This window comes from Leuciscus leuciscus, assembly GCF_965113295.1.
Source record: "Leuciscus leuciscus genome assembly, contig: SUPER_11_unloc_6, whole genome shotgun sequence".
NCBI lineage: Eukaryota > Metazoa > Chordata > Actinopteri > Cypriniformes > Leuciscidae > Leuciscus > Leuciscus leuciscus.
This window is the reverse complement of record NW_028118541.1, coordinates 259624-285920: the sequence shown is the minus strand read 5'-3', so window position 1 is coordinate 285920 and position 26297 is coordinate 259624. Positions and strand designations below refer to the sequence as shown.

The 26297-nt window shown below is 36.7% G+C and overlaps 3 protein-coding genes across 3 annotated transcripts in view; all 3 read right to left on the bottom strand.

Annotated features, from left to right (window-relative positions):
- LOC309510262 (ribonuclease inhibitor-like) overlaps positions 1-26297 on the bottom strand; it is a gene marked incomplete at its 5' end in the record, with an annotated part of 331533 nt that overhangs the window by 50767 nt on the left and 254469 nt on the right. The window contains one exon of the mRNA XM_082191275.1: positions 720-890. Within this exon, the coding sequence (XP_082047401.1) occupies positions 720-890 (171 nt within the window). The remainder of the gene's footprint in view (positions 1-719; positions 891-26297) is intronic.
- Positions 12356-14524, bottom strand: LOC309510258 (ribonuclease inhibitor-like; the record flags this gene model as incomplete). The annotated part of the gene is made up of 3 exons (XM_082191271.1): positions 13939-14524; positions 12617-12790; positions 12356-12431 (listed from the first exon to the last, which is right to left on the bottom strand). Exons 1-3 carry the CDS (start codon positions 14448-14450, stop codon positions 12356-12358), a joined length of 762 nt encoding a protein of 253 aa, XP_082047397.1. The 5' UTR covers positions 14451-14524.
- On the bottom strand, positions 19214-20897 carry LOC309510257 (NLR family CARD domain-containing protein 3-like; the record flags this gene model as incomplete). Its single annotated transcript, XM_082191270.1, has 2 exons — positions 20533-20897; positions 19214-20432 (listed from the first exon to the last, which is right to left on the bottom strand). Exons 1-2 carry the CDS (start codon positions 20577-20579, stop codon positions 19214-19216), a joined length of 1266 nt encoding a protein of 421 aa, XP_082047396.1. The 5' UTR covers positions 20580-20897.

The following is a 26297-nucleotide window of genomic DNA, read 5'->3' as shown; positions in this document are numbered from 1 at the left end:
TTTTAAACCGAAGAGGATCAGAGAATGTCAACATTGAAAAGTGGAAGATTAATCAATTTATTAAAGAAATTGTAATTATTAGAAACCTTTTTGTCCCTGATATTATAATTTTTTTCTATTTCTTTTTCCTTTTTTTATGTTGTGCTCTGTTCTTTAGGACATTTATTATAGTCTTGTTTTGCCTTATTGTAATGATATTTACTGCAATACAAAACTTTGACGTTACTTCCGCATTCTTCGATTCCTATGGAAGTCTATTAACATGCCTAAGACTTTTGCACAGTACTGTATACACTGGGGAGAACATTTATGTTTTAGGATTAGCATGTTTAATCAAGCATTGGCTCACCTGTGATGTTCACTGATTTAACTGAATATTTATTTCATGTGGATTTGGACTGAAGTAAGTATCACTTGTAATTTATTGTTTAACTGAGTGTCTATGAATCACACATAAAATACTGGTTTTGGTTTTCCTGGTCAAACTATAATTGTACAGAAAATGAGCTCTCAATAAAATGTATTCAATTGTCTCTCATTTGTGTTGTGTGGATTGTGTAATTGTTTGGTTGGACTCCTTCTTCAGACCCGAAAACAAGCTAGAGTTTAACAAGCAAAGTTGGTGATCACTGAGTAAAAAAGTTAAAAACTATTACATTACTAATAAAGAATATATTTACCAAGGACAAAATATGTGTTTATCAGAAAGTTCATCTTACCCCAGTTTCTCCAGTTTACAGTGAGGATCCTCCAGTACAGCAGAGAGCAGATGAACTGAATCTCCTAGTTTATTCTCAGACAGATACAGATCTCTCAGGTGTGAGGGGTTTGATCTCAGAGCTGAAGCCAGAGCAGAACAACCTTCATCTGTGACTCCACAATATCTCAACCTGTAGAGAACAATGACACACTCTTCACTCTCTCAGTTCAGATCAGATCAGTTTAACACAAGGGTCCGCAGCCGTACTGCAGGGGGTCCGTCAATTAATGCTTGATCACAAATAGTTTGTTAAATTAAAAAATGGAAAAAAACATCACAAAGTCAAATTTAAATATAAGCACTCTCAAGCGAATGCAAGATCACCCTCAGTTGATTCTGTAATAATATCATACTGGCAAACTCTCAAGTGTGTTTTTGTGTTTGAGCTCTGGAGAACGTCAAATGTTTTTACAGCGGTGAGAAATGTAGCCAATCACAGTCATGTTTGTTGGTCTATTGAACGCAGTGGCCAATCAGAGGTGTTTCATTTTGTCAGAATCCACTCACCGAGATATAAAGGCCCTGTCCTCAATGGCACACTTCATATGCACTTTCAGTCTTGTAGACTTACAATGGCTTCTGCGTGCCCGTTAAGTCCATAGGGTGTCCCATTTAGTAATGTTAGGTTTCAGAAGGGTACTCACGAGCGCCCCTCTGCGGTCGATATGTGCTCTAAATGCACACTGAAGCGAGCTCCACAGCTGACTTGTTCACGACAGTCAAAGCGGCGTTACGTCAGGAAAGTGCGGACTCAGAGGAAGACCGCGAGTGTTTAGGGTGCCATTTGTGACAGGGCCAAACTCACAATTGCGTGACATAAATAGCAATTGCAAGAAAAAGTCAGAATTGCGAGTTTGTACCTTGCAATTCTGAGGGGAAAAACAGTCAGAATTGTGAGATAAAAAGTCACAATTATCTTTTAAATTGTTTTATTTCGTGGCGGAAATAATCTTCCATAAATTAGAGGCAACCAGTGGCGAATTAGTCTTCCAGGTTTGGATGTCATCCCTGTAGCTCTATTCACAGTCAGCTTTCCTTTCGCATGAAACCCCCCAAATGCCAGCAAACCAATGAGAATGCTATGGAAGCTTATGGGTAGCAATATTCAATTTGAAATGTAATATGTAAAATGGTAATGCATTTCTGTATTTAAATTTACATTTTCTATTACATTTGTGCAACTTTTGGTGCAAAATGAAAATTCAATTATATAATTTACATTTGCCATTTCATACACTAGTTTTAATATGTAAATTGAACATTTTAACGCTTTATAAGTTGCAAAATTAAAATTAAAATGTATTACAGAAATGATTAGATATGTTTAACATGTTCAAACAAATAATGTAGCAAAATGATCATTCAAATGTTATTTTTCTTAATTGCATTTACACCCACAGTTAAGACACTTGCAATTGCATTTTCATTAAATGTCCCGCAATGAATGAAGCAAAATTCAATGTGCAAATTGAAAATGCATTCCGCCGTCAATCACTGCGTGAAGTTGGATTTAAATTTAAGTTAAATGAAGTTAAATTGAATAATATTCAGAACAGAACAAGAATACAAAAAATAACTATAAACAAGCCGAAACGAAATAATTTAAAGCGAAAGTGAAAGTAAGCGGCGTTGGGCTCACGCATCTCTCTCATTAGAATCAAAATGTTTCAACATTCGTGATGTATTTGGATGGTAAACTATTCTTTATTATAGGCTTTTTACTTCACTCACGTTCCATTATCGACGGAAAAAATCATCCTCTTCACATGTGCAAAAATGTGCTTGGAAACATCACAGTGGAGCGGTGCTTACTGTGAATGTACGAATTATACCTCTGACTATTTAAACAGAGCAGTGCAATTTTTATATGTTAGGTTGACTATTTTATTATTATATTTTATTACGGCTATAATGAACAGGCTGCAAGATTACAATGCTGGAATATGTTGTGTGTGTGTGTGTGTGAGGCGCGGGCACGATCGAAAAGTGGAAACATAAAAACATACTCCGTCATGTTCATACAAGACATCATTCAAACTGCAAAGTGTTGCAAAACGTTGGAGGATATTTTGTAAATAATTTATTTAATATGTTTTGTGACAGTTTGTTTTCAGAAGTTTCAAAGAGTTAAAACTTTTTAAGTATCTATTTTTTATTAAGTATTTATTTTGTATTAATACATAACCTCATTGTATTCATTTATAATGTAACATTATATCGTGGCATTTGTGTCAATAATCGTCAAACAGGTGACTCCGCGTGGTGGGAGGGGGCCCCCAAATCAAATTCTGCTTAGGGCCCCCAAAAGGCTCGGGCCGGCACTGCAGCCTGTAGCACGATGACGTAGCTGGATCAGATCCAGTACATACTGGATGGTGGTGTGTTTTGGCGACGTCATAGACGCATGCGCAGTACCGATCTCTGGGTTATAATGCGCTGGTCTTAGTATACAGTATTTACAGCACTTACAGTATAAAAAATATAGTATTTTTTTAAAACAACAAAACAATACAACATACAATTTTAGAGTCAGGGGAGCAAAGAAAACTCTCTCACACACACACACACAAATCTAAATAAATAATAATAAATCACAAGAATACAATACCATTGTATCAATCAACGATTTTGAAGACAGTACACAAATTAACAGTCTTAATAGCTTTTCCATTAGTACTAGAATGAATAGTAGAAAAGTAATTTTCAAATTCTTTAAGGAATACTGAGAAAAGGGGCTTTTTGTTAGAAAACTTACACTTATGGATGTGAAATTTGACTAATAAAATTAACAGATTAATTACAAAAGCCTCCTTAATCACACTGTTATCATACTTTGAATATCCAAAAATTACATTTTCAAAATGCAAAACTAAATTAGAGAGTACCTTTTCCTTAATAAACAGACACTTCATACCATAACTTTTTCACACGACTACAATGCCAGAAAATGTGGGGAACTGTTTCCAAGTGCAAAGAGCAAAACGAGCAACTTACATCAATGTCTTAAACTTACTAAGGAAATGTTTGACAGTGTAGAATTTGTGCAATATCTTGAAAGATTTCTTTCACCTTGTTTGTATCAAAAAACTTATGAGGTAATAACTAGACACTTTCCCAATCAAGGTCATTAACACATTTAGTCCAATAAGCAATAGAGCAAGATTTGGTGACAATCTCCTTTAAAAATAGAGAACAAATAGATTGGTTATTGTTTTTGTACTGTAAAAAACAAATTTTGCCACATACTGTGTCAGCTGGGTTAATTATGAGCATATCAACTGATGACAACACACTTCTACATAAGGAAATTATACCAGAATTGATTGCAGAAAATACAAGAGCAAATTCCTTGGGAGTCAGGAAAATTAAAGTGCAGAAGAAACTCGTCATACATCATAAGGTATCCTTGAGAGTTAAACAAATGACAAACTAAAACAATACCCTTTTCAAACCAGCTTTAAAAAAAAAACTTTTGTGTTTATACAAAATACAACGATTATTCCAAATAAGAAAACGGTGCGGAGAGAAGTTGTGCTTGTAGATCAGTTTCCAAGCCAATAAAGCTTGAGCATGAAAGGCAGAAAGTTTCACTGGCAATTTGTCAATTTTATAATCACACATTAGTAAAAAAGAAAGACCCCCAAGTCGGTCAAAAATAAAATTAGGAATAAAATTCCACAAAGAAGGTTTTTTTCCAAACAAAATTTTAACCAATTAATTTTGAGGGTATTAGTATACTCAATATTGTATTGAGATGAATGAATAATTATTTACATACATGTGATGCTTAAGTTATCCTAGTTTCTCTCTACATACATGCAAAATAGTTCATTTTACAACATTTTAAATCACATGATTTTAAACCTAAATTTGATGGATTAATAGCATGTGGTCACCGCAAGTATTATTATTATTTTTCATGCGTGTATACAGAACATTTTAAAATTAAGCCATTTTATTTTATTCAGGTCATATTTGCTGTTGAGTGGAAGCAAAAATGAGTCAAGTAATTGTCTCTGTAATGTTAATCCTAAAGCTACAATAAAATATGGTCTGTAAACAACTTAACATACCAGTACACATTCAAGGGAAAATGCTAAAATAATAACAGCATTAAGAAAAGAAATCTTGTCAGATGTCAAAAAAAAAGAAAAAAAAGAAAAGAAAAGTGCATAAAGATATTTTGTCTGGTAAGAGTTCCTTCTTTAATGGCTAATTATTCCACAGTGATCTGTACATAAGGTCCCTCTTAATTTGCTGTTCAGTGTCTGCAGGACATGTACACACATAAAAAAAGAAAATAAAAACACTGAATTTAAGTTTAAAATACAAACTGATCACATCACTGATGAACTCTCTTCTAGTGCGCATGCATATATGACGTCACCAACACACACCACCGCGCATGCGCGTAACAGCGTCCAGTACGTGTTGGATCTGATCCAGCTACGTCATCGTGCTACAGGCTGCAGAGAGGACTTCTTGAGAGTAGTCGAGTGCAGGCGGGGAGGAGCTGCAAATGGACACGTGAAGTCGGACACTTTCTGGTTCCCGTAGTGACCGCTCACGTGGTGTTTGCATACTTTACCACAGCTGAAGTGAAATATTCAATATTTGCCAAATAATACACAAATGTTTCAGAGACATTTTCACTCAATACTTTATGTACTGCTTCATACAGCGTCTGTTTGAACAAGAATAAAGTTCAACATAAACTTCTATCAATGAAGTGGAGTCTACGTTTTTTAATCAGTTTTAATTTGATAAACATGACACAATATAACATCGCAACTACATGAAAAGAGTATTTACTGTTATAAAAAACTGATTTGTGAGCTTTAGAGGAACTAAAGGTGTTCGAATAAACACGAAACACACGTGATCGTTGTCATGCGGTGAATCCGGCCAATCGTGGAACAGCTGTGTCGTCATCAGAGCTCGTGCAGCCGCTCTTGAGAAGCTGCGCTGGCTGAGTTCTCCGGCTACTCTCGAATCGCTCTCGCGGTACTTTGATGGCATATGTCACAGTCACGTGGCGTCGGCACTTTATCAAGTCGGACAAAATTTCTAACCGGCATGCACTGCTTCAAGTCAGCCGCCGATCGGTCTGCGCAGAGCTGCATGAAGTCGAACAAGCCTTGTGTGAAGTTGGCCCCGCCCCCTCCCACCCTGTCAATCACTGTGTGAAGTTGGCCCCGCCCCCTCCCATCCTGTCAATCACTGTGTGAAGTTGGCCCCGCCCCCTCCCACCCTGTCAATCACTGCGTGAAGTTGGCCCCCCTGGTGACGTCATCGTCTATAAGTCCTCCTGGGAAGTCGTGTTTACGGCAGTGCGTTCAAGTCACTTTCGTCAGAATAAGATGGCGGTGTACTTTCTCTTAATTAATTACATATAAATACAGCAAGGTTCTTAAACTAGTTCTAGAAAATGAAGAACAAAGAAATGTGCATCAGGTGTACTTTGTTTATATTTTGTATTAATTTATGAAGCCACTGCAAACTTAAAATGTTAAAATATGTATTCAATTTACATATTAAAACTAGCGTATGAAATGGCAAATGTAAATAATATAATATAATTTTAATTTTGCACCAAACCTTGCACAAATGTAATGGAAAACGTAAATTTAAATACAGAAAAACATTGCCATTTTACATATTGCATTATCATTTTGCATATTACATTTCAAATTGAATATTGCTACCCATATGCTTCCATAGAACGCGAAACAATGATGATGATGCATAATAACGCCAGCGTTGTGGATACACTTACCCAAAACCCTCCATAACTTTTCAATTAATTTCACATTTATTTGTATAGTGCTTTTCACAATACATATTGTTTCAAAGCAGCTTTACAGAAAATGCACATCTACATTACAATTTAGAGTGATCTGTTATCAGAGGTGACTGTGTCCAAGTTATGCATTTCAGAAATGTACATACACAGATCACACAGTTAGCTAATAATGTATTAATTTGATTTTATTTATAACTGGCGCTTATTTGGAAAAAAAAAGTCGAATGGCAAATAAATAAATGACGGACTTTTATTATGTAAGCTTTATTTTACACCTCAACCGACAAGGGAATTTATAGTCATATTTATAGTGTTAATATTAATTTGCGAGTCCACAAACTCATTCTCTTAAATGGCTTGGGTCTGCAGAGCATTCACAGCGTACAGTATACGGACTGAATGCCCCTGACCTGAAGCTTTTATATCAAGACCATTTTCATGTTTATCATTTATTTCTATTATTTGCGTTGCCTTAAACTTCATGCTTGCAGTTTAACACATTAGTGTTTATTACCACAACAGTAAATAAGTGTCTTTAGAAATGTTATAATATATTTGATTATTGTAACTCACTTTTCTCCTCACTTAACAAATCTGTTCTTCATCGACTGCAATCTATTCCAAATTCTGCTGCTAGGTTACTCACTAGATCAAATAGGCGCACTCATATCACCCCGATACTTTGCTCCCTTCACTGGCTTCCTGTAATTTACAGGATCCAATTCAAAATTGTAACCATAACCTATAGGGCTTTACATGGTCAGGCCCCTGCTTATCTTGCTGACATAATTCATCTTCATACCCCTCTCCGGTCTCTCAGGTCTAATAATCTGCTATCTACGCTACGCACTCGTTTAAAGACAGGTGGGGATAGAGCCTTCGCCGCTATACGCTGATTTCACGCAGCCGTTGTTTTGAAATCGAAAGCGAGGCTCCGGTGGGAAGAAAACCGGAAGTGTCGCCTTTAATCACAGGAGAGTCGTGAATGCGATGGCGTATTGTTGTGTTTAATGATGTTGTGTCAATTCTAAAAATGTACATACATTTCTTTCATACTGTAGACTATATACAGTGAAATTCATTTATAAATAAAATATTTTTTATATATATAATTCAGAATGTAAAAAAAGAAGCAGGAATGAACTATATACATATCCTATATTGAATATTAACATCCAATAGTGTAAATCGCGGCAGCAGCTTCAGGTTGGTAATCCAAGGCATTGTTGATTATCTTTACTTCCGGGGTTCTTCCCACCGGAGCCTCACTTTCGATTTTAAAATGGCGGCTGCGTGAAATCAGCGTATGGCATCCAGACTATGGAATGCTTTGCCAACCAGTATTAGGTTTGCTGAGAATGTGGACAGTTTTAGGGGACAAGTGAAGACTCATTTGTTCAGGTTAGCTTTTGGGTAATCTCTGTCCTTTTATATACTGAAAATTGTATCTGTTTTATTTTATTTTGTTCTTTATTATGTTTTATTGTCTATTGTAAAGCGCTTTGTGACCTAGTCTGTGAAAGGCGCTGTATAAATACATTTTACTTACTTACTTATAATATATTTTATAATGAAAAAGACTAATAAAATTGTCTCTTCATATTAAATGGATAACAATATATGTCTGGACACTTGAAAAATGTGTAATAATGGGGTCTATAAAACTTAAACATTTAATGATTTATAAGCATTTCACATATTTCTACACTAATTATACAAAACTATTCTGCCAGTGCACCATACTGTACAAATGAACTAGATCAATGTTCATTCATGAAACTTTGGAGGAGACAAATATGAAACCACCAGGGTCTTTAGTTTAGGGAAAAACTCTGAGCACAGTGTGTGATGTTGTCAAAGGGATACTTCACCTCTGGAAAGATGAATGTGTATTTAAAAAAGGTCATTTATGTAGAAGAAATGTGAAGACATTTTTGAATTTGGAGCTTTCTAGACTGAGAAAAGCCCGAAAATTTATTTTTGGCTTATGTGGATGAAAGACAACAACTCCCAGAATGCACTAGCTTCGCTGCTCTACGAGGCCACTCCCAAGCCACGCCTCCCAGTTAGAGAGCGCAGTTGAAAACAAGGCTACTAGTGAGTCTCTGTGACGAGTTTGCCTGGGATTTCGAGATCGCCCAAAATGTCCGGGATTCGGCTTTTGCGTTCTACAGTCACCATTCATCATGTTTACTGTGGCGAGCAGGCTGAGACTGAGGGCCGCGGGAGAACGGCGAGAGGCCGATGGCGTGATCACTGAGACGCACTGATCTCGTATCTCTCAAGGAGGAGCGGGAATTTTCTTAGCAATGTTAAAACACACATCAACCGATCACTTGTTTAGCGTTCATGTAAACACTACATTCAGATTCACCAATCGGAATGAATTCAGTTAGATTGAAACAAAAGGTGTGCATGTAAACAATGAATGGCGACTGCAGAAAGCAAAAGCCGAATCCCGGACATTTTGGACGATCGCGACGGCCGGACATGTCCGGGAAAAAGAGGATGGTAACCCCTACTACTCAGCTTTCTCCTACTACTCAGCTTTCTCCACAGAACAAGAGCCTGCCAGCTTAGCTTCCAAAGAAAGACGGCTGACACTTATGTGTACATTCTGTGAGTGAGATCCCTCTATGGGCGGGTTGAAAACATGCGGGACAGCCCCTCCTACTGGCTGTAGTCTTTAGCCTCTGGCCAAAAAATCCTCCGATGACGCAAAATTAAGATTTTTGCGTCATCGGAGGATTTTTTCCAGACAAAAAATACATAAATCTCTCATCTCAGGGGGATATGAGGGTAGAAAGCACGGTAATTCGAAAATACTACAGGTTTTCTACTAATACAAAGCTTAATGCTAAATCTTGAAGTATCCCTTTAAGATCACTTCTAAACTTCAAAAGAGACAAATGTGAGCGATCCCGAGTTTCTACGGAGAGAAATCTGAGCACAGTGTGTGATGTTGCTGAGATTTCTTCTAAACTTTAGAGGAGACAAATATGAGATCTCCAGTATGAAGGGCCGTTAGGCAACAATTATTGAAAAGCCTCAACACTAGTGAAACGAAAAACATTGATCAACCTTGGTGAAATTCATTCATACGCATTACTTAAAGTCGGCATGAAATCAAATTTGTCAAATCTTCTTTTTATATGTAATATTGTAGTGTTTATTATAAATGATTTATCTGTGCACTTCATTATTTTTTTAAAATTAATTTACCCTTATAATCTTTAATCAAATACATTACCCTTCCCTCCCCCCTCGAAACGACCTCTCTTCTCTTTCGGTCACGTGCCATGGCGAAAGGGTGCGGCCAGAGCCGATGAGGGTGCGGCTATCGGTGTCTGTCTCGTTTTGAGCGTTTGGAGTCAAGTCAAGTTATCAGTCAAGTTCACCCTCGAGAGCATCTCGAAGAGTCCGAATGGTAGGCTATCTATCTTATCTAAATCTAGTTATTTACTTATCGGACACGTCGAGATGCTCTCGATGGTGAACTTGACTGATAACTTGACTTGACTCATCTTGGTTCGCGGAAGGCTCATATAACGTTAAATATGGGCTGATTCCTGCCTGAAAATGTAGCTGCTCGTCCTCGTTCTCGTCGCCGGGCTCCTCAATAAAAAAATCCTTCATGGGAGAGTAACGGTGGGGAGTCCGGTGGAGAGAAATCCTCCACAACTGAATGTAAACTGGCATTCAAATCTGCCTCCATTTTGTTTGCAACGCCCCACCTCCAACGATCCAATCAATTCCCGAAGGACGAAATCAAGCCCCGCCCTACATTTTTTTTCTAATTTCAGAAGCCGTTTCACTCGGATATACGTCACAACAAGGAAAAAAATGACAATCTCAACTTCCGTTTCATGCCGACTTTAAGAAAAGATTTCGGTAGTTGATGATGGCTAATTTCCCTTGAAAAGGAAGTTGTGTGTCCGCACTTCTGTTTAATTTGGCGCGTCTCACAAACTCTTTTAAGCAATGTCGGTTAGTTGTAACGAGTTGTATGGGAAGCCAAACACACCAATAGTGGGACGAAACGGAGCGGTGTTACAGAGCTCGTGCCGTGCTGACATCATCGGTGCGGCTCAATGGACCGAGCTGTGTGACCGACTCGACATCGCAGGGAGGACGTGTTTGCTAGCGAAACCGAATGGACAGAGCAAACTAATCTCACCAGCGCGGCGCTGACCATGTTACTTTATTCATTACTGCTCCGCAGAAGTTCAGGTGTTTTCCCTGCATATAAGATAATGAAGATCAGCATGAAGTTATTACATTTCTTTTGCTTATTATCTTTCATATTAGTACATTAGTAGTGTTTGAAAAGCTACTTTGAAGAATTGTTTTTTTGTAGCCACGGAAAGAGCCGTTCAAAGCAGAAACTTCAACGATTAAGGACTGTGCAGTGCCGGGGGAACTATTGGATCAGGGTTGGGAAACACTATTATTGCACAGAAACATCATTAGGGAAAACACTGTTGAGGAATACAATGAGAGAATACATGTTTTAAAATTGTTATTAAAATGTTGTAACACGCATTGCCAAACAAACATTCTTTTTTCCAATTAATTTAAACTCCCAAAGGGGAAACGTATCCTGGGAGATACAAACATTTACAGGCAGATTATGGAAAATGTAAAAATTAAATCCATAAAATTTCAACAAATATAATAAGCTAACACTTAACAACAACTATTTAACACATGTATCACTGAAGGCGGTTTAGTTTGAGATCTTTCACTTTTGAAAAAGTATTAAATCTCCTGATCAAAACACAGGCGAAGAAGAAGCAGAAACATGCAATATCATATGTGACCCGTGCTGGCAAAATGAGTCAGAATGCGTACAGGATAATTCTGAGCTACAGGCAAAATGGTCGAATTTGAGGTTTTCACAAAAATGAGTTCATTAAGCCCTCATCTAGTGATCCCAAGGGTCAAAATACCAATTAAACATTTAAAAGTATCTTTATTTGTATGTTTTCCTTTGTCCATGAAAAATGCAGTTTTCTCTGCTCGCTTCTCGACGACTGTGCTTTCCCTCAGCACAAGTTTGGTATTGTTTTAAAACGAAGCAATCCAACTTTGTGAATATTAATAGCGAATTCTCGATGGCATGAGTCTGAACCAATGAAATGTGATTTTCAAACTCATACTGATTTAAACAAAATGATTTTACTCACATTGACTGACACATCCGAAGCGTGCCTCAAAGACGCCTCAGACAGCGCGTGATCCCGATATACACTTATACCTACACAGAATTACAGTGTTTCAAAATATCTGTCTTGGCGAGTATTCAAGCAAACATAATCTGCTATGTCTTAAGTGAACATTTGGTTAACTGTTGGGGAAAAACATCTGATGTGTAACATTATATTAGACCTGTGCAGTACAGTAGGTCTGAATATATAGGCTGTCTTTTTCATTAATGTTAATCAAACAATTGTGGTACCATGGGGAAAAAAGTTGAATATATATTGTTCCTATAAATATTTGGTTTTGACTTGGTGGTGTGTGCCAAATTTGGTGTTATTACCCGAGATTTTAAGGTATGGTTGGTAGATGATTTTGTTTTGGAACCTTCAGAAAACTTCCAGACAGTCTAAATATCTAATATCTAAAAATTCTTAAATCAAGATACATAAGCAATTTTTCAGTATAAAAGACTTAACATTTTAAGTTATTTTGCTTCTCAAGTAAATGTATCTTCAATTAAGAATATAAAAAAGAAAAGAAAACAAAGATACTGAGAAAGAAATTAATTTTCTGCAGTGTAGCCCTAAAATTTACATCAGAGCATTTAGTCCAGGGTTCCTCAAATCCGGTTTTGAAGTGCCGCTGTCCTGCAGAGTTTCTCCAACCCTAATTAAAGACACGCTAAAAACAAGCTAATCCATGTCTTCAGTGTTACAGGAAGGAGAGTTTTATCAGGGTTTGAGCTAAACTCAGTAAGGCGCGGCCCTCCAGTGCCAGATTTGTGGAACCCTGATTTAGTCTTACAGAAGACAATAACATGTCTGACTATGATATACCGTAGATGATCTTACCAGAGTTGTTCCAGTTTACAGTCAGGATCCTCCAGTACAACAGAGAGAAGCTTCACACCCGGATCTCGCAGTTTTCTATTATCCAGATCCAGTTCTCTCAGTTGTGAGGGGTTTGATATCAGAACTGAAGTCAGAGCAGCACAATCTTTCTCTGTGACTCCACAATCACTCAAACTGTAGAGAGATGAAAATCATACTTGGTAAACACTATGAACTGAAAACAAAAAGCAATAGAAAATTGAGAAAAAATAGACAATTTGTAGATGGAGTAAAGAAAACACTGCACTTGGTCACCAATGGATGGCATTGTCTCAAAATTACTCAGGAACCTTGAGGTAATGGTGTCACAGATTACAATTGGAGAGAGTTAAGTGTGAATAAAAGACAAATGGGACATGGTGTGGACTCAGGATAACAAACTCTCAGTGTGCAAAAGAACAAGATTCTGAACAGACACGACATATACAACATAAAATTAAACCAACTAACTCCACGCTTTGCTCTAAATGTAAGACCGCATTCTTGGGCTAGAATTCTTGGCCTCCCTTGCAGGTGAATAACCAATAAACATGCTATATGAATATTTAATTTTTTGTCTGTTGTTGCCAGGACTTTATATTACTGGATCAGTGATAAATCACTCTCTTTGTCTAGCGTGTAATGAAGACAAATTATTCCCCTGAAATTATTCCCATGACATGAATTTTACAACCATCAACTGATATCTCAACCACGATAGCCTTTTTTTAATATATATATATATATAATATTGTGTGCTTACTTATGTCATATTATACATGCTTTATATGCCTTTTTAGTCCAGTCTTTGGCTCTATCCAGTTGATGTTGTTTACCTCTATTATAAGAGTTGGGCTTTGTTTGTCTGTTTAAAATGTAATACTTCAAATGTTAATGAAAACCTTATCTAAGTTGTCAAGTTTCATTTTCAAATTTGCAACAATAAATAATTAACTTTTAACATGGATCAAATCCATATCAATGGTTTAAGTACTAAATCATTTGTAACATTAAACTGGTTTGTTTTAAATGAATCCTCATGTTGAAGACATTGGCTGTCAGGTGCTTTAACACAAGTTTGAGTCAGCTTGTATTGTTTCCCAATCACATCTCCCCGTCATTATTCACATCAATAAAATAGATGAATTCAGATAAAAAAAACAATCAGAAAAACAATAAAAACCAGTATGCTGCCATATTGCTCCTATTACTGATACAATAAATGTCCGTATGTTTCTTAGATTTATTAGCTTTTGATTTTCTTTTGTTTTAACAGTAAAGTGATAGTTTTCACTGATACTTACTGAACTTTAATCACGGGCAGCAGCTTCTGAAGAACCTTCAGTTTTTCAGCTTTATTGTTTTCTCCAACAAATGTATTAATATCAAACTTCTCCAGACTCTTCTCTGATGTCAACAACACAAAAACTACAGCTGACCACTGAGATGAAGAGAGTCTGGCTTCACTTATTGTTCCAGATTTCAGATACTGTTGTATTTCCTCCACTAGTGACTGGTCACCCAGTTCATTCAGACAGTGGAACAGATTGATGGATTTCTCTGGAGAGTCAATGGTCCTGATCTTCTCCTTGATGTACTCAACTGTTTTCTCATTGCTGTCAGACCTTCTTCTTCTCAGTGTCATTAGTCCCTGAAGGAGAATCTGATGAGACTCCACTGACAAACCCAGAAGGAAGCGCAGGAAAAGGTCCAGATGCCCATTTTTACTCTGTAGAGCCTCATTCACGGCTCTCTCATGGAGCTCAGAAAATGAAACATATTCTGGTAAATCGAGTTTAGACCAGTTCTTAAACATAGACAACAAACCTGGTTTAGAGACTGGGTCAAATACATTTCTGTTGTTGTTTGTGAAGCAGAGGTGCACATATAAAGCTGCTACACTGTAAAAAAAAATTTGTTCACTCAACTTACATTTTTTAGTTATTTTTTTGCTTTGACTCAGTTAAGTTTTATTGACTTAATCTACTAAGTATGTTCAACTTAAAAAGTTTAGTTGACATAGTTAAAATAGTTGAGCCAACAACTTATTTCAAGTTACCTGGACTTGTAAAGATTAGTTGAAATACAATAACTTACATTTTCAAGTTACCTGGATTTGTAAAGATTAGTTGAAATACGATAACTTACATTTTCAAGTTACCTGGACTTGTAAAGATTAGTTGAAATACGATAACTTACATTTCAAGTTACCTGGACTTGTAAAGATTAGTTGAAATACAATAACTTACATGTTCAAGTTACCTGGACTTCTAAATATTAGTTGAAATACGATAACTTACATTTTCAAGTTATCTGTACTAAAGTGTATGTTCATTGAACTTAATTTAGCATATTTTCTCAACTTGCAATATAGCATACTCAACCAAATAAATAACAGATTTTTCCATACAAATGGTTTTATTGTTCCTTACAAATCAATAAATGTTAAGAATAAACAACATATTCAAAGGAATACAATTATATCACAATTGCATGAAGTTTAAAGATAAAAATGTATTTGAAAAATGCATAGAAAGTGTATTCATGTGGGATTTTTTTCATGTTTGTACAAGTTTTCAGCATTGATGAGCTGACATGCATTCTCATTGCTTAATTTTTTAAAATTTTACTTGGCTAAAACATATATTAAGATTTCATGTGTTTTAAAGTTATTTCACAAGGGGGTATATTTATGTGAAAAATCTTAGTCTCAGTTCACACAAAAAAAGTTGCTCACCTGTTAATACCTGTTAATACTTTCCATTGTTGGTAGACAAATGAAGATCTTTTTAATAAAATCGGTGAGCTTTCTGTCCCTCCTTTGACAGCCTAAGCAACTAGCACTTTCAAGGTCCAGAAAAGACATCCTTAAAGTAATCCAAGTGACTCCAGTGGTTTAACCTAGGTTTTATGAAGCATTGTCAGTGTTTCATTCCATTTTATTTATTAAATAGTTTTCTCCATCAAATGTTTACAAGAACATAGCAGCACATGATTCTTGTGTCGACGCGAAAGCTGACACTGCTGCATGTAAACAAATATATAAACCACTGACGTCACTTGGATTACTTTAAGGATGTCTTTTCTGGAACTTGAAAGTATTAGTTGGATAGGATGTCAAAGGAGGGACAGAAAGATCAAAGATTTCATTGAAAAAAATACCTTAATTTATGTTTCAAAGATAAACAAAGGTCTTTTAGGTTTGGAGCAACATGAGATCTAACATTTAACAAAATAATTTTAATTTAGGTTAAACTAACACTTTAAGATTTTTCACATTAATAATACCTCTTTAACTGTGAAATAACTTTAAACCACATGAAATCTTAATATATGTTTTAGCCAAGTAAAATTAAACAAAGTTAAACAATGAAAATGATGTCAGGCCCTTGATGCAGAGAACTTGTAAAAACATGGGTAAACAAAAAAATACAGATGAAAACACAGGCTCTTTGTAGAAATACATACCTTACCTCAACAACATCTTTAATTCAACAATGTATTTTTAAGAGAGTGCACTCTTGCACTGCAGGTATCAGCTCCAATGTTCATGAATCACCTCGAAAGTGTATCTGAGGTGTTTTCTGGGGTAGTTTATGTTGAGAGCATAAAGCAATGTCATTTGTATGTCACCAAATCCTCGCAGAACAACTGCTTCCTCGATTACAAGGGCCACATCACTGGAGTTGCATGGAATTGGGTCTATCACATCTTCCACCACTGCGATGATTCCTAGAGTCATGCCCCGATCATATCTTCTTCGGAATCTGTGTGCTGTATTAAAAAATGACAAACTTCAAAATGTGCTTTCACACATACAACACTGAAGCTCAACCACTTAAACACAACATGAGTACACCAAGTCTTATTTAGTGTTCCGAAGAAGATTAAAGGTCTTACAGGCTTGGAACAATATGAGGGCGAGTAATTGATGAGAGAACTTTCATTTTTGAATGAACTATCCTGTAAAAAACCTTTAAACTGAGAGACTTAGGTCAAATACTATACACTGTGAATAAACGGAGGCATTTTGCATCTGTACACTAAATGAAGCATTATAAAATGTTACAATCAAGCTACAATATTTTAAGGCCTAAAGAAATTGATTTCACAGGGGACTTTTTTCTTCCAAAATGTAATTTTGATTATCAAAGATAAAACTTAAAGGTGGTATCAGCGATTTCAGGCCCAAACATAAATGATCACATTCATCTAATATTTCCTAACGATCCGCTAGCTGCCCGCCCCATAAGCATGCTGTCAAAAAACCGCGTCTCTCTAGGTAGCCTAGGCTCTGAGATCTGCACACAAAAACAGTTGGTATCAACATCACTCAAAACCAAAATAAATAGTGTTCCAACCAATCATCGACAGGGGCGGGTGTTGTGAGGTTTTCGCGTGCAGCCGTCATAGGCAGCCGTGCACGAGCGCAAAACCTCACAACACCCGCCCCTGTCGATGATTGGTTGGAACACTATTTATTTTGGTTTTGAGTGATGTTGATACCAACTGTTTTTGTGTGCAGATCTCAGAGCCTAGGCTACCTAGAGAGACGCGGTTTTTTGACAGCATGCTTATGGGGCGGGCAGCTAGCGGATCGTTAGGAAATATTAGATGAATGTGATCATTTATGTTTGGGCCTGAAATCGCTGATACCACCTTTAATATGTCATTATAAAATGATTGACTAGAAGGTGACTAATTTTAATTTATTTTAAATACGCATTAACAAATGACATATTACTTTTTTCTTCAATATTTTGCAGCACTAATAAAAAATATGCACGACAACAGAAATGGCAAGAAAGGAAGTGCCCATAATGTTTATGAAAAAAGTACAGTAGAAATATATGTACTTACATTTTTATCTAGGCTGTCCATTATGGTCCTCATTTCAGCAATGTCAGCAAAGTGCTTGAACGGTAGACACAACAGTTTTGGTAGATGCCAGTCAAGACCCTCATAAAAGGACTTGCTCAGGTCCAGTGAAATTAGCATGTTGAATTCTGCACTGATCTAAACTAATATTAAATGACACAAACATAACAGCAGCATGTTAAACAACACTGCAAAATAATATATCTACATATTCATCTAAACACCATTTTCAGCAGTGTAGGACTTTACCTGTCTCTCACAAAAAAAGAACCGGCCACCTCTTTTTCCATAGCAGATACTGGAGGATCCTTTTTTAACTCTCCTGTCTGCCTGTAATGCCACAGGTCTCTGAGAAAGCATAAAGATCACAGTTCAACGTAAAAGCTGCAGCACAGAGCCGGACAGATTGTGTATGGTCCCTGGACAAATGTATTTTTTAGAGCAAACTCAGTTCTAAATGAACACACACAGTCTTTATAGATGCAGGGAAGCAGACAGTTACTTACATGATGGCAGTGCTTCAGCTTGTAGTGCCTTCTGACAATGCGTTCATTGGTTGTCTTGAATAAACAGAACTTGCTGCTCCACTTTATTGGTCAAGGGCAAAAGAAAAGAACAATTAAGTCAACTAACATTTAATAAACCGAGTACACATACACAATCAAGATCAAGACTAGATCAATAATAGTTTATCACCAAATTTGTGGATATATATTTATTGACATTACTATTAAGACCTTATTAGGACAGTATTAGCTGCTAAGCATTTCACTAGTTCTGGGGAAAACACTGCGATGGTTAAGCGGTTGCTATAGTTACATAATCTCCCACAATAAACTAAACATACCTGACCACAGTCTTTTAAGTTCGACATTTAATAAGTAAAACTAGACAGTTGTACAACAACTTTTCAGTTATGGAGCGTCCATCTCGAACACCGGAGGATTCTGATAATCCTGCCGCACCACTCACACAGTTTTACATTAAATTAACGTTACATTATTTGTCAGCTCGTTGTTGTCGTACTCACGCGTCGACGCTGCTTTGCCTGAATGGTGATTAGACTTGCTGATTTTGGCGCAAATAACTTGAACATGAGAGTGAACAAACATGGTAGAAATGCGTTATTTTTCACGACATGCTTTTCCCGCTCTCTAGGCTATTTTATCATTCATCCATATATCAGTCTCTCTCACATAATTAATATATATATATATATATATATATATATATATATATTAGCCTATGTAACGTTAAACTGGTAAAACTGGTAAAACTGGATTAGCAACAGTCCAATGTGATCTAGAAACGTTGATATTGAACAATACATGGATGATTACTTCATATGTCATTTTACAAGTTATTACATCATATTAACGAATATTTACTTACCATATTTGATGATAGTGGAAGAATTAAATCATCTGCCGATAAACTCTCCAGCAATGGCCGATGAAGGAGTCAAGGCGAGAGACCTGTTTGTTTCGCGCTTCACGTGATCTCATCTCGCGATAAAAAATGAGAACTAACCTTACTGGTTCAGCATATGTTTTTAAGTTGAGGCGGCAAATACTCTAGTTATGTCAACTTGCAGACTAGTTGAGACAGTGAAAACTTAACATGTTAAGTTGAATTAACAAATTCAGAAACCACAAGTTGTATAAACTTACAAAATTACATTGAAACAACTAAAATGCGGAATCATTTTTTACAGTGTAGATGTTCCTGAACACTCAGATGAACAAAGCAGAAGACTTTCGCCTGATACAGGCCTGACTCCTCTCTGAAGATCTGAGTGCACAATCCTGAGTACACTGATGCTTCTGTCACATCAATGTCACACTTTCTCAGGTCTTTCTTATAGAAGATCACATTGCCTTTCACAAGCTGCTGAAAAGCCACTTTCCCCAGTTTGAGGATCATGTCTTCATCTGTCAGGTTCTTCTCATAGTCCTTCTCATGTTTGATGTTGGACTGAAGGATCAGGAAGTGTGTGTACATTTGAGTGAGAGTCTTGGGAATCTCTCCACTCTCTGCTTCACTCAACATCTTCTCTAGAACAGTGGCTGAGATCCAGCAGAACACTGGGATGTGGCACATGATGTAGAGGCTCCTTGATGACTTCAGGTGTGAGATGATTGTATTGGCCAGACTCTGATCACTGATTCTCTTCCTGAAGTATTCCTCCTTCTGTGGCTCATTGAAGCCTCGTACCTCTGTCACTCGATGGACACACTCAGAGGGGACGAGATCGGCTGCTGCTGGTCTAGAGGTGATCCAGATCAGAGCAGAGGGAAGCAGATTCCCCGCAATGAGGTTCGTCAGCAGTACGTCCACTGATTTCTTTTTTTTTACATCTCGTAGAGTCTCATTCCTTTGAAAATGTAAGGGAAGACGACACTCATCCAGACCATCAAAGATGAACAACACTTTATATTTGTCACTATATATTTCCATTTCTTTTGTTTCAGGGAAAAACACATGAAGAAGATCTGAAAGACTGAACCTTTTGCCCTTCATCAGATTGATCTCTCGAAAAGGTAGTGGAAATATGAGCTGGACGTCCTGATTCACTTTGCCTTCAGCCCAGTCTAGGATGAACTTCTGCACAGAGACTGTTTTTCCAATGCCAGCGACTCCCTTTGTCAGCACAGTTGTGATGGGTTTGTTTTGTCCAGGTAAAGGTTTAAAGATGTCATTGCATTTGATGGGTTTGTCCTCTGTTGCTGCTCTCCTGGATTGTGTCTCAATCTGTCTCACCTCATGTTCATTACAGATCTCTCCACTGTCACCCTCTGTGATGTAGAGCTCTGTGTAGATCTCATTCAGGAGTGTTGGGTTTCCCTGCTTTGCTGTTCCCTCATTCAGACACTTAAACTTCTTCATCAGATTTGATCTAAATGTGTTGAGGACTTCATGTCTGTAAAATTAAAATAACATGGTATTACATAAGTTAAATATAAATGTTAAATGTTATAAATGTAAAATGTTGTATTTGTTTACCTGTTTGTTTACTTTACCTGACACTAGCATACCTGCTTTCATTAAAGTCCTGTAGTTGATTCATAGGCTGGTCATTCTTCTTACAGGCGGGTTTTGTTACTGCTGATCTTTGTGGTGGGATTGACCTTAAACATCATGAAGAGAATCAAGAATCAGACACTCTGATATTGGTGGATTTGTTTTATATTACCTTAATAATTCACTGTCACCCTCTGAAAACAGATAATAAGTAAATGCACTTATTATTAAATCAACTGCTCAAGGCCACAACTGTAATAATACTAAAAACAAAAACTATATAAAAAAAAGTTTGTCAAGATAAACTTTGTGTTAGCTTGAGAAAGCTTTTTATATATGGTAAATATTATATTCAAATAATATATTATTGATTGATTGCTTATAATTGAACATTATCAGAGCTTTTTTAATGGTGAGAATAAAAGTAGCAAAATATAAAGAGAAATAAACTAAAAACTAAATTTACAAAAGTTTTTAAACTAATTCAGCCTCACTTCATTAAATAAAATCTATTAATACGAATCAACAGAATAAAATCAGAGTCCTTGAGGAGTTAAAACCATCGCATTCCGTTAAAATCTGCTTTAAAGATAGTGGACTCTGTCATAAGAGGCATAAAGGAGGATCTTCAACCGATAACAAAACCTTGTGCCTATTTGGCAATATGTGCAGATGATTTGGTATCAGTGATTATCAGAGTAGAAACAATGTTTTCTACCAACAACAGGATTAATTTCATAAAGTTTAAAGATCAAATACGATCCGATTTCTTGTTTTCCTTTTTCTTTAGTGTGTTATGTAGCTGTTAGTGCAAGTATAAGATCTGCAGTTACAAACCTCAAAGAGTAAAACCTTAAGAGATATTCTTTATAAAAGTTAAGGCTCAGCCACACCTTCCTAAAACTCTTCTTTCAAACACGCCCCAACAAATCTAGGTCAGAGAGTGGGGGCAGAGTTTCATAAATAAATGTATACGCAAAGAAAGAAGGCGTAACTTTTGTTCTCGCTGTATTATTGTTGCCGCCAGCGCCGCCATGTCGTGGAGACACTGTGTTTTTCGCTGCGAAAGCCAAACTAAAAGAGTTTGGCCTTCCAAAAGAGGACACAATTAGAAAACAATGCTTAAACTTTATTTACAACTGTTCCAGAACAGTACAACTAAAATATTCGACTGTGTGATGCGCAGTTTTCAGAGGACTGTTTCCAGACCCTGCGAGAGTACAAGGCAGGCCGTGCACAAAGCTGATTCTAAAAAGTGGGGCAATTCCATATTTGCTTGTACATTCTGGCGCTTCTGACTCACACACGTAAGTATGTTTTTTTTTATATTTTAAGAATTTGCTACTGACTATTCAAAAATCTCTTTCATTCAAATATTTAAATGTCTTTAAGAAATGTTATAGCCTACCTGAGATCAGTCTGTGTATCGTCATTCTTAAAATTTATTGGATGACCCATAGACCCGTCACTCCTCAAAGACACACAGCTGGGCGCTGGTTCTGATCTCTCCTGCTGAACTGAACTATAACAGAACAGATTTAATTAGTTTTTGATGATAATCATCATATGCAAGATCTTCATACTGTTTGGATGAAAAGCACTTGAGGAGGGTTTAGACATTGTTTTCAAGAAATTCATTTAAAACAGACATCTCTTTTATTATGGGCCTATAAAAGGTTATTTCATTTGGAAATATGTTCAGATGATATGGTCCCATGAATTGTCTGAGTAGAAACAATGTCGTAACTTTTGTTCTCGCTGTATTATTGTTGCCGCCAGCGCCGCCATGCAAAGATGATCGCTCATCTTGGACATCTGCATTTTCCGGATCAGAATCGATCTCGAATTGATAAGGTAGTTCTGACATGATCACATGCCTTTATTGCTTCTGGAGCTGATGTTCCAAATATGGTAAGGGGCGAGACATTTCCGTCACACGCTTGAAGGGGTGGTTGATTATGATTTCACTTTTTTAACTTTAGTTAGTGTGTAATGTTGAAGACGAAGTCCTTAAAAAATGCTAATCAATGAATAGAAGATAACACATAAGCTACCTAAATTCATCAACTAACCATTCAGAAATGTACTGTTGCATTCTACATGTTGTCACTTCTTGAGTCTCTCCATTATTGTCTGACTCTGGTTTGAACATAAACATTGACATTTTCAGTGCATGTCTGTGTGAGGTAAAAGGATATAAAATATCTGTGGGGTATTTTGAGCTAAAACTTCACATACACACACTGGGGACATCAAAGACTTATTTTACATCTTGTGAAAAGAGCATTATACCACCCCTTTAAGGTTATCGGGCCAATCACAATGTACTGGCTAGCTGGCCAATCAGAGCACGCCACGCTTTTCAGAACGATGAGCTTTGTAAAAATCAACGCATTTCAGAAAGGCGGGGCATAGAGAAGCAACAATAATGTACAGTATGTGTAGAATAATGAGTATGTTTGTTTTTTAACCTAAAACCGCATAAACACATTGCATTACACCAAATAATGTTATTTTTAGAACCGTCATATGACCCCTTTAATTGTATTACATTGATACCATCTGTTGGTCATTTTTGGAGGAGTCATTTTGGAGGAGGTTATAATGGGTTTGAGGTCAGAATATAGAATAGGGTATTTTTTTGAGCTCTGAATATACATGTAAGGCCACAGCAGCACTGCTGCACATTACCTGCAATTCCACAACGCCCAGGTACCAACAAAAAGGACTACATTTAAAATGACCATTTAAAATGACCACAAAAGTTGGGTGTTTCAAATAATATAAGCATCTCTTTCAATAAAATGCTATTTATCTGATTCCAAGCCATGAAATTGGAACACTCATAGATATGTCTCTCTTGCATCAGGTGAAGACAATGTCTATTATGAATATCATAAATACAAAATACAAAACACTGTCTTTAAGAAATGTTGTAGCCTACCTGAGATCAGCCTGTGTATTGTCATTCTTAAAATCTATTAGATGACCCATAGACCCGTCACTCCTCGAAGACACACAGCTGGGCGCTGGTTCTGATCTCTCCTGCTGAACTGAACTATAACAGAACAGATTTAATTAGTTTTTGATGATAATCATCATATGCAAGATCTTCATACTGTTTGGATGAAAAGCACTTGAGGAGGGTTTAGACATTGTTTTCAAGAAATTCATTTAAAACAGACATCTCTTTTATTATGGGTCTATAAAGGGTTATTTAATATATTTATTTAATGTATTAATTTAAAGTACCTGCAAACTGGAGAAAAATCTTCAACTCTGGATGTTTGTGTGTCATCCATGATGAAGCTGAACAGTTGAAACAGTCTGATCTCCACTGACACTGGATGTAAATGACGAACAAACACTAAACTAAAGTAATTAAACTTAATTAAACATCTTTATCAATGATCTGATCATGAGAGTTGGAGGTAAATAGATAATGACATCGATGCGTTCACTCAAAAAAGTAATTTGAAAAATCATCACATAGCCTAACTTACAGCACAATACACAAAAGAAACCCTGTTCCTTTACTACAGGATGAAAAATGTCAAACACGTCCTTTCAGAAAAAAAGTATTAATGTGGACGTCACCTGTAAAGGGCCTCAAGACATAAAAAGTCCCCTTGATCCATATTTAGTCTAGATATCCAACCGATTCACAAACTCCTCCATCTTTTCCATCAAGTAGCTAGTACACACATTCCTGTCTACGGTTTTATAAAAGTTTCTGTGAAATACTTACTACTATTTTGTATCTGAACTTAGGAATCGACTGTCTGATTACATGGCGAAACATCAGCTTCCCTTTCAAGGGAACTCGAGCTGCGTCGAGACACGGTGGGAACGCCCTGCGTGATTGCGTCGTGAAGCACGTGTATAACCAGTCCAATGGAAAGACGAGACGTAATAGGCAGGTGAGATGGTGCTCGATGCAGAGCCAAATGGGAGGAGCTAGAGCTCGAGCTCCCCCTTTTCTGGAGCTCCAGCTCCACCTTGCTAAATTTAGTGAGCGGGGATTCGCTGCAACGTCAAATGGGAGGAGCTAGAGTTCTAGCTCACCCTTGCTGGATCTAGTGCGAGTTCAACCGTGATGGAGGAAGGACAAGTTTGTTTTGATGCGCAAGATGCTGGCATACATCATATTGTATTTTTCTCTAATATTTGTCGTGATTGATTAAATATTTATCGTTTCTGTGACAAACGCGTAAAAACACCTAATAAGAACATTGCTCACACTGTGTGTGTGTGTGTTTCTAAAAACGGTTGAAACGTATCTAAGTAGCCTATTATTTTATCTTTATAACGGTTTCGTTGTTTTCCTCACTTTTAAAGCTGCTTTGGACAAAAGCGTCTGCTATGATTATGTAAATTACTAGACTTAAAAGGCAATGTGAAAGCTTAGATAGTGCACCCCTATTTATTTTTTGTCCACCGCATTTACGTGTGTGTTATTTGTGAATTAATCTAAATCATCTGATTAATTTATGAAATAAAAAATAATAAGACTAGGTACCTAATCTGCCCTTTTTGTAGAAGTAAAAGCATACTCCAACAGGCCAGTTGTAATTATTATTATTTTTAATTATATGTAGTTATTTTTAAATTAATTAAACTAAAGAAATAAGAAATAAAAATTTCTCAAATAAAAATGTATATTTACTGTACCAAACACCACTTTCAATACACAATAGTCACCATACTTTATTAAACAACACTTTATTGGAGGACAAAGCATAAAGTTGATAAAGTAGCATAAAGAAAAATGAGATTCAAGATAAATAAAAATGTGTCTTCAAAAATACGTTAACATCATATGAATCCATTCACAGCTGCTGAAGCCACAAAACGAGTGCCAGAGAATCATATTCAGTCACCTACAGAAAACAGATTTGATATTGTGTTGGAAAATAATGATTCATTATCACAGCTAAACTGGTTTCTTGCTCTTCCCTGTACGTCTCTATCATGTTCGTGTTCTTCTACCTCGTCTAAACAGTTTGTTCAGTTGAAGAACAGAAGATGTGATCACTGATGTGGTGTAGCTTTTTCTCAACCAGAGGAAGAAGTCTCAACATCCCATTGTCAGGCGTTCTCCAGTGCTGGTCTGAAAGTAAAACAAAAAACACAAACCATTCAAATGAAGTTGTTTAATGGACAGTCGGGTCAGCTTATGTTCTGCGTTATTTAAAGCAGTGATGGTTTACTCTGGCCCTCAGCGTCCACTGTCCTGCAGATTTAGCTCCAACCTCAAACCCTCCTGCCTATTGTCTATAAGTAAACCTGAAGACTTTGGTTCAAATTTTCAGATATGCTCGATTAGGGTTGGAGGTTAACTCTTAATTAACCTCAAAAAGTAGAATGCAAAGGGCCAGAGTTGCCTGTTCCTTACATAAATTTACAAAGCAGCAGTCAGTACATTATATAATATACACATTGAAGTATTTTATATATACACATTTAGCTCCTAAACTCTGGAATGGCCTTCCTGATATTGTTCGAGGCTCAGATTCGCTGTCCCAGTTTAAAACTAGATTAAAAACGCATCTCTTTAGCCAAGCATTCACATAATACTTACCTTTTATACTACAGTTGAATCAGATTGAATGCATTAATATTAGGAACAGCAGCTACGCTAATTATTTCCCATCTGCTTTTCTGTTGTTATCTCGGGACGCTAGTCCCGAGGTAAATAGAGTACGTCAGCTCCAGTTTGTATCCAGCCTCTCATGGAAACTTCAGATGCCCCAACACCCATGCA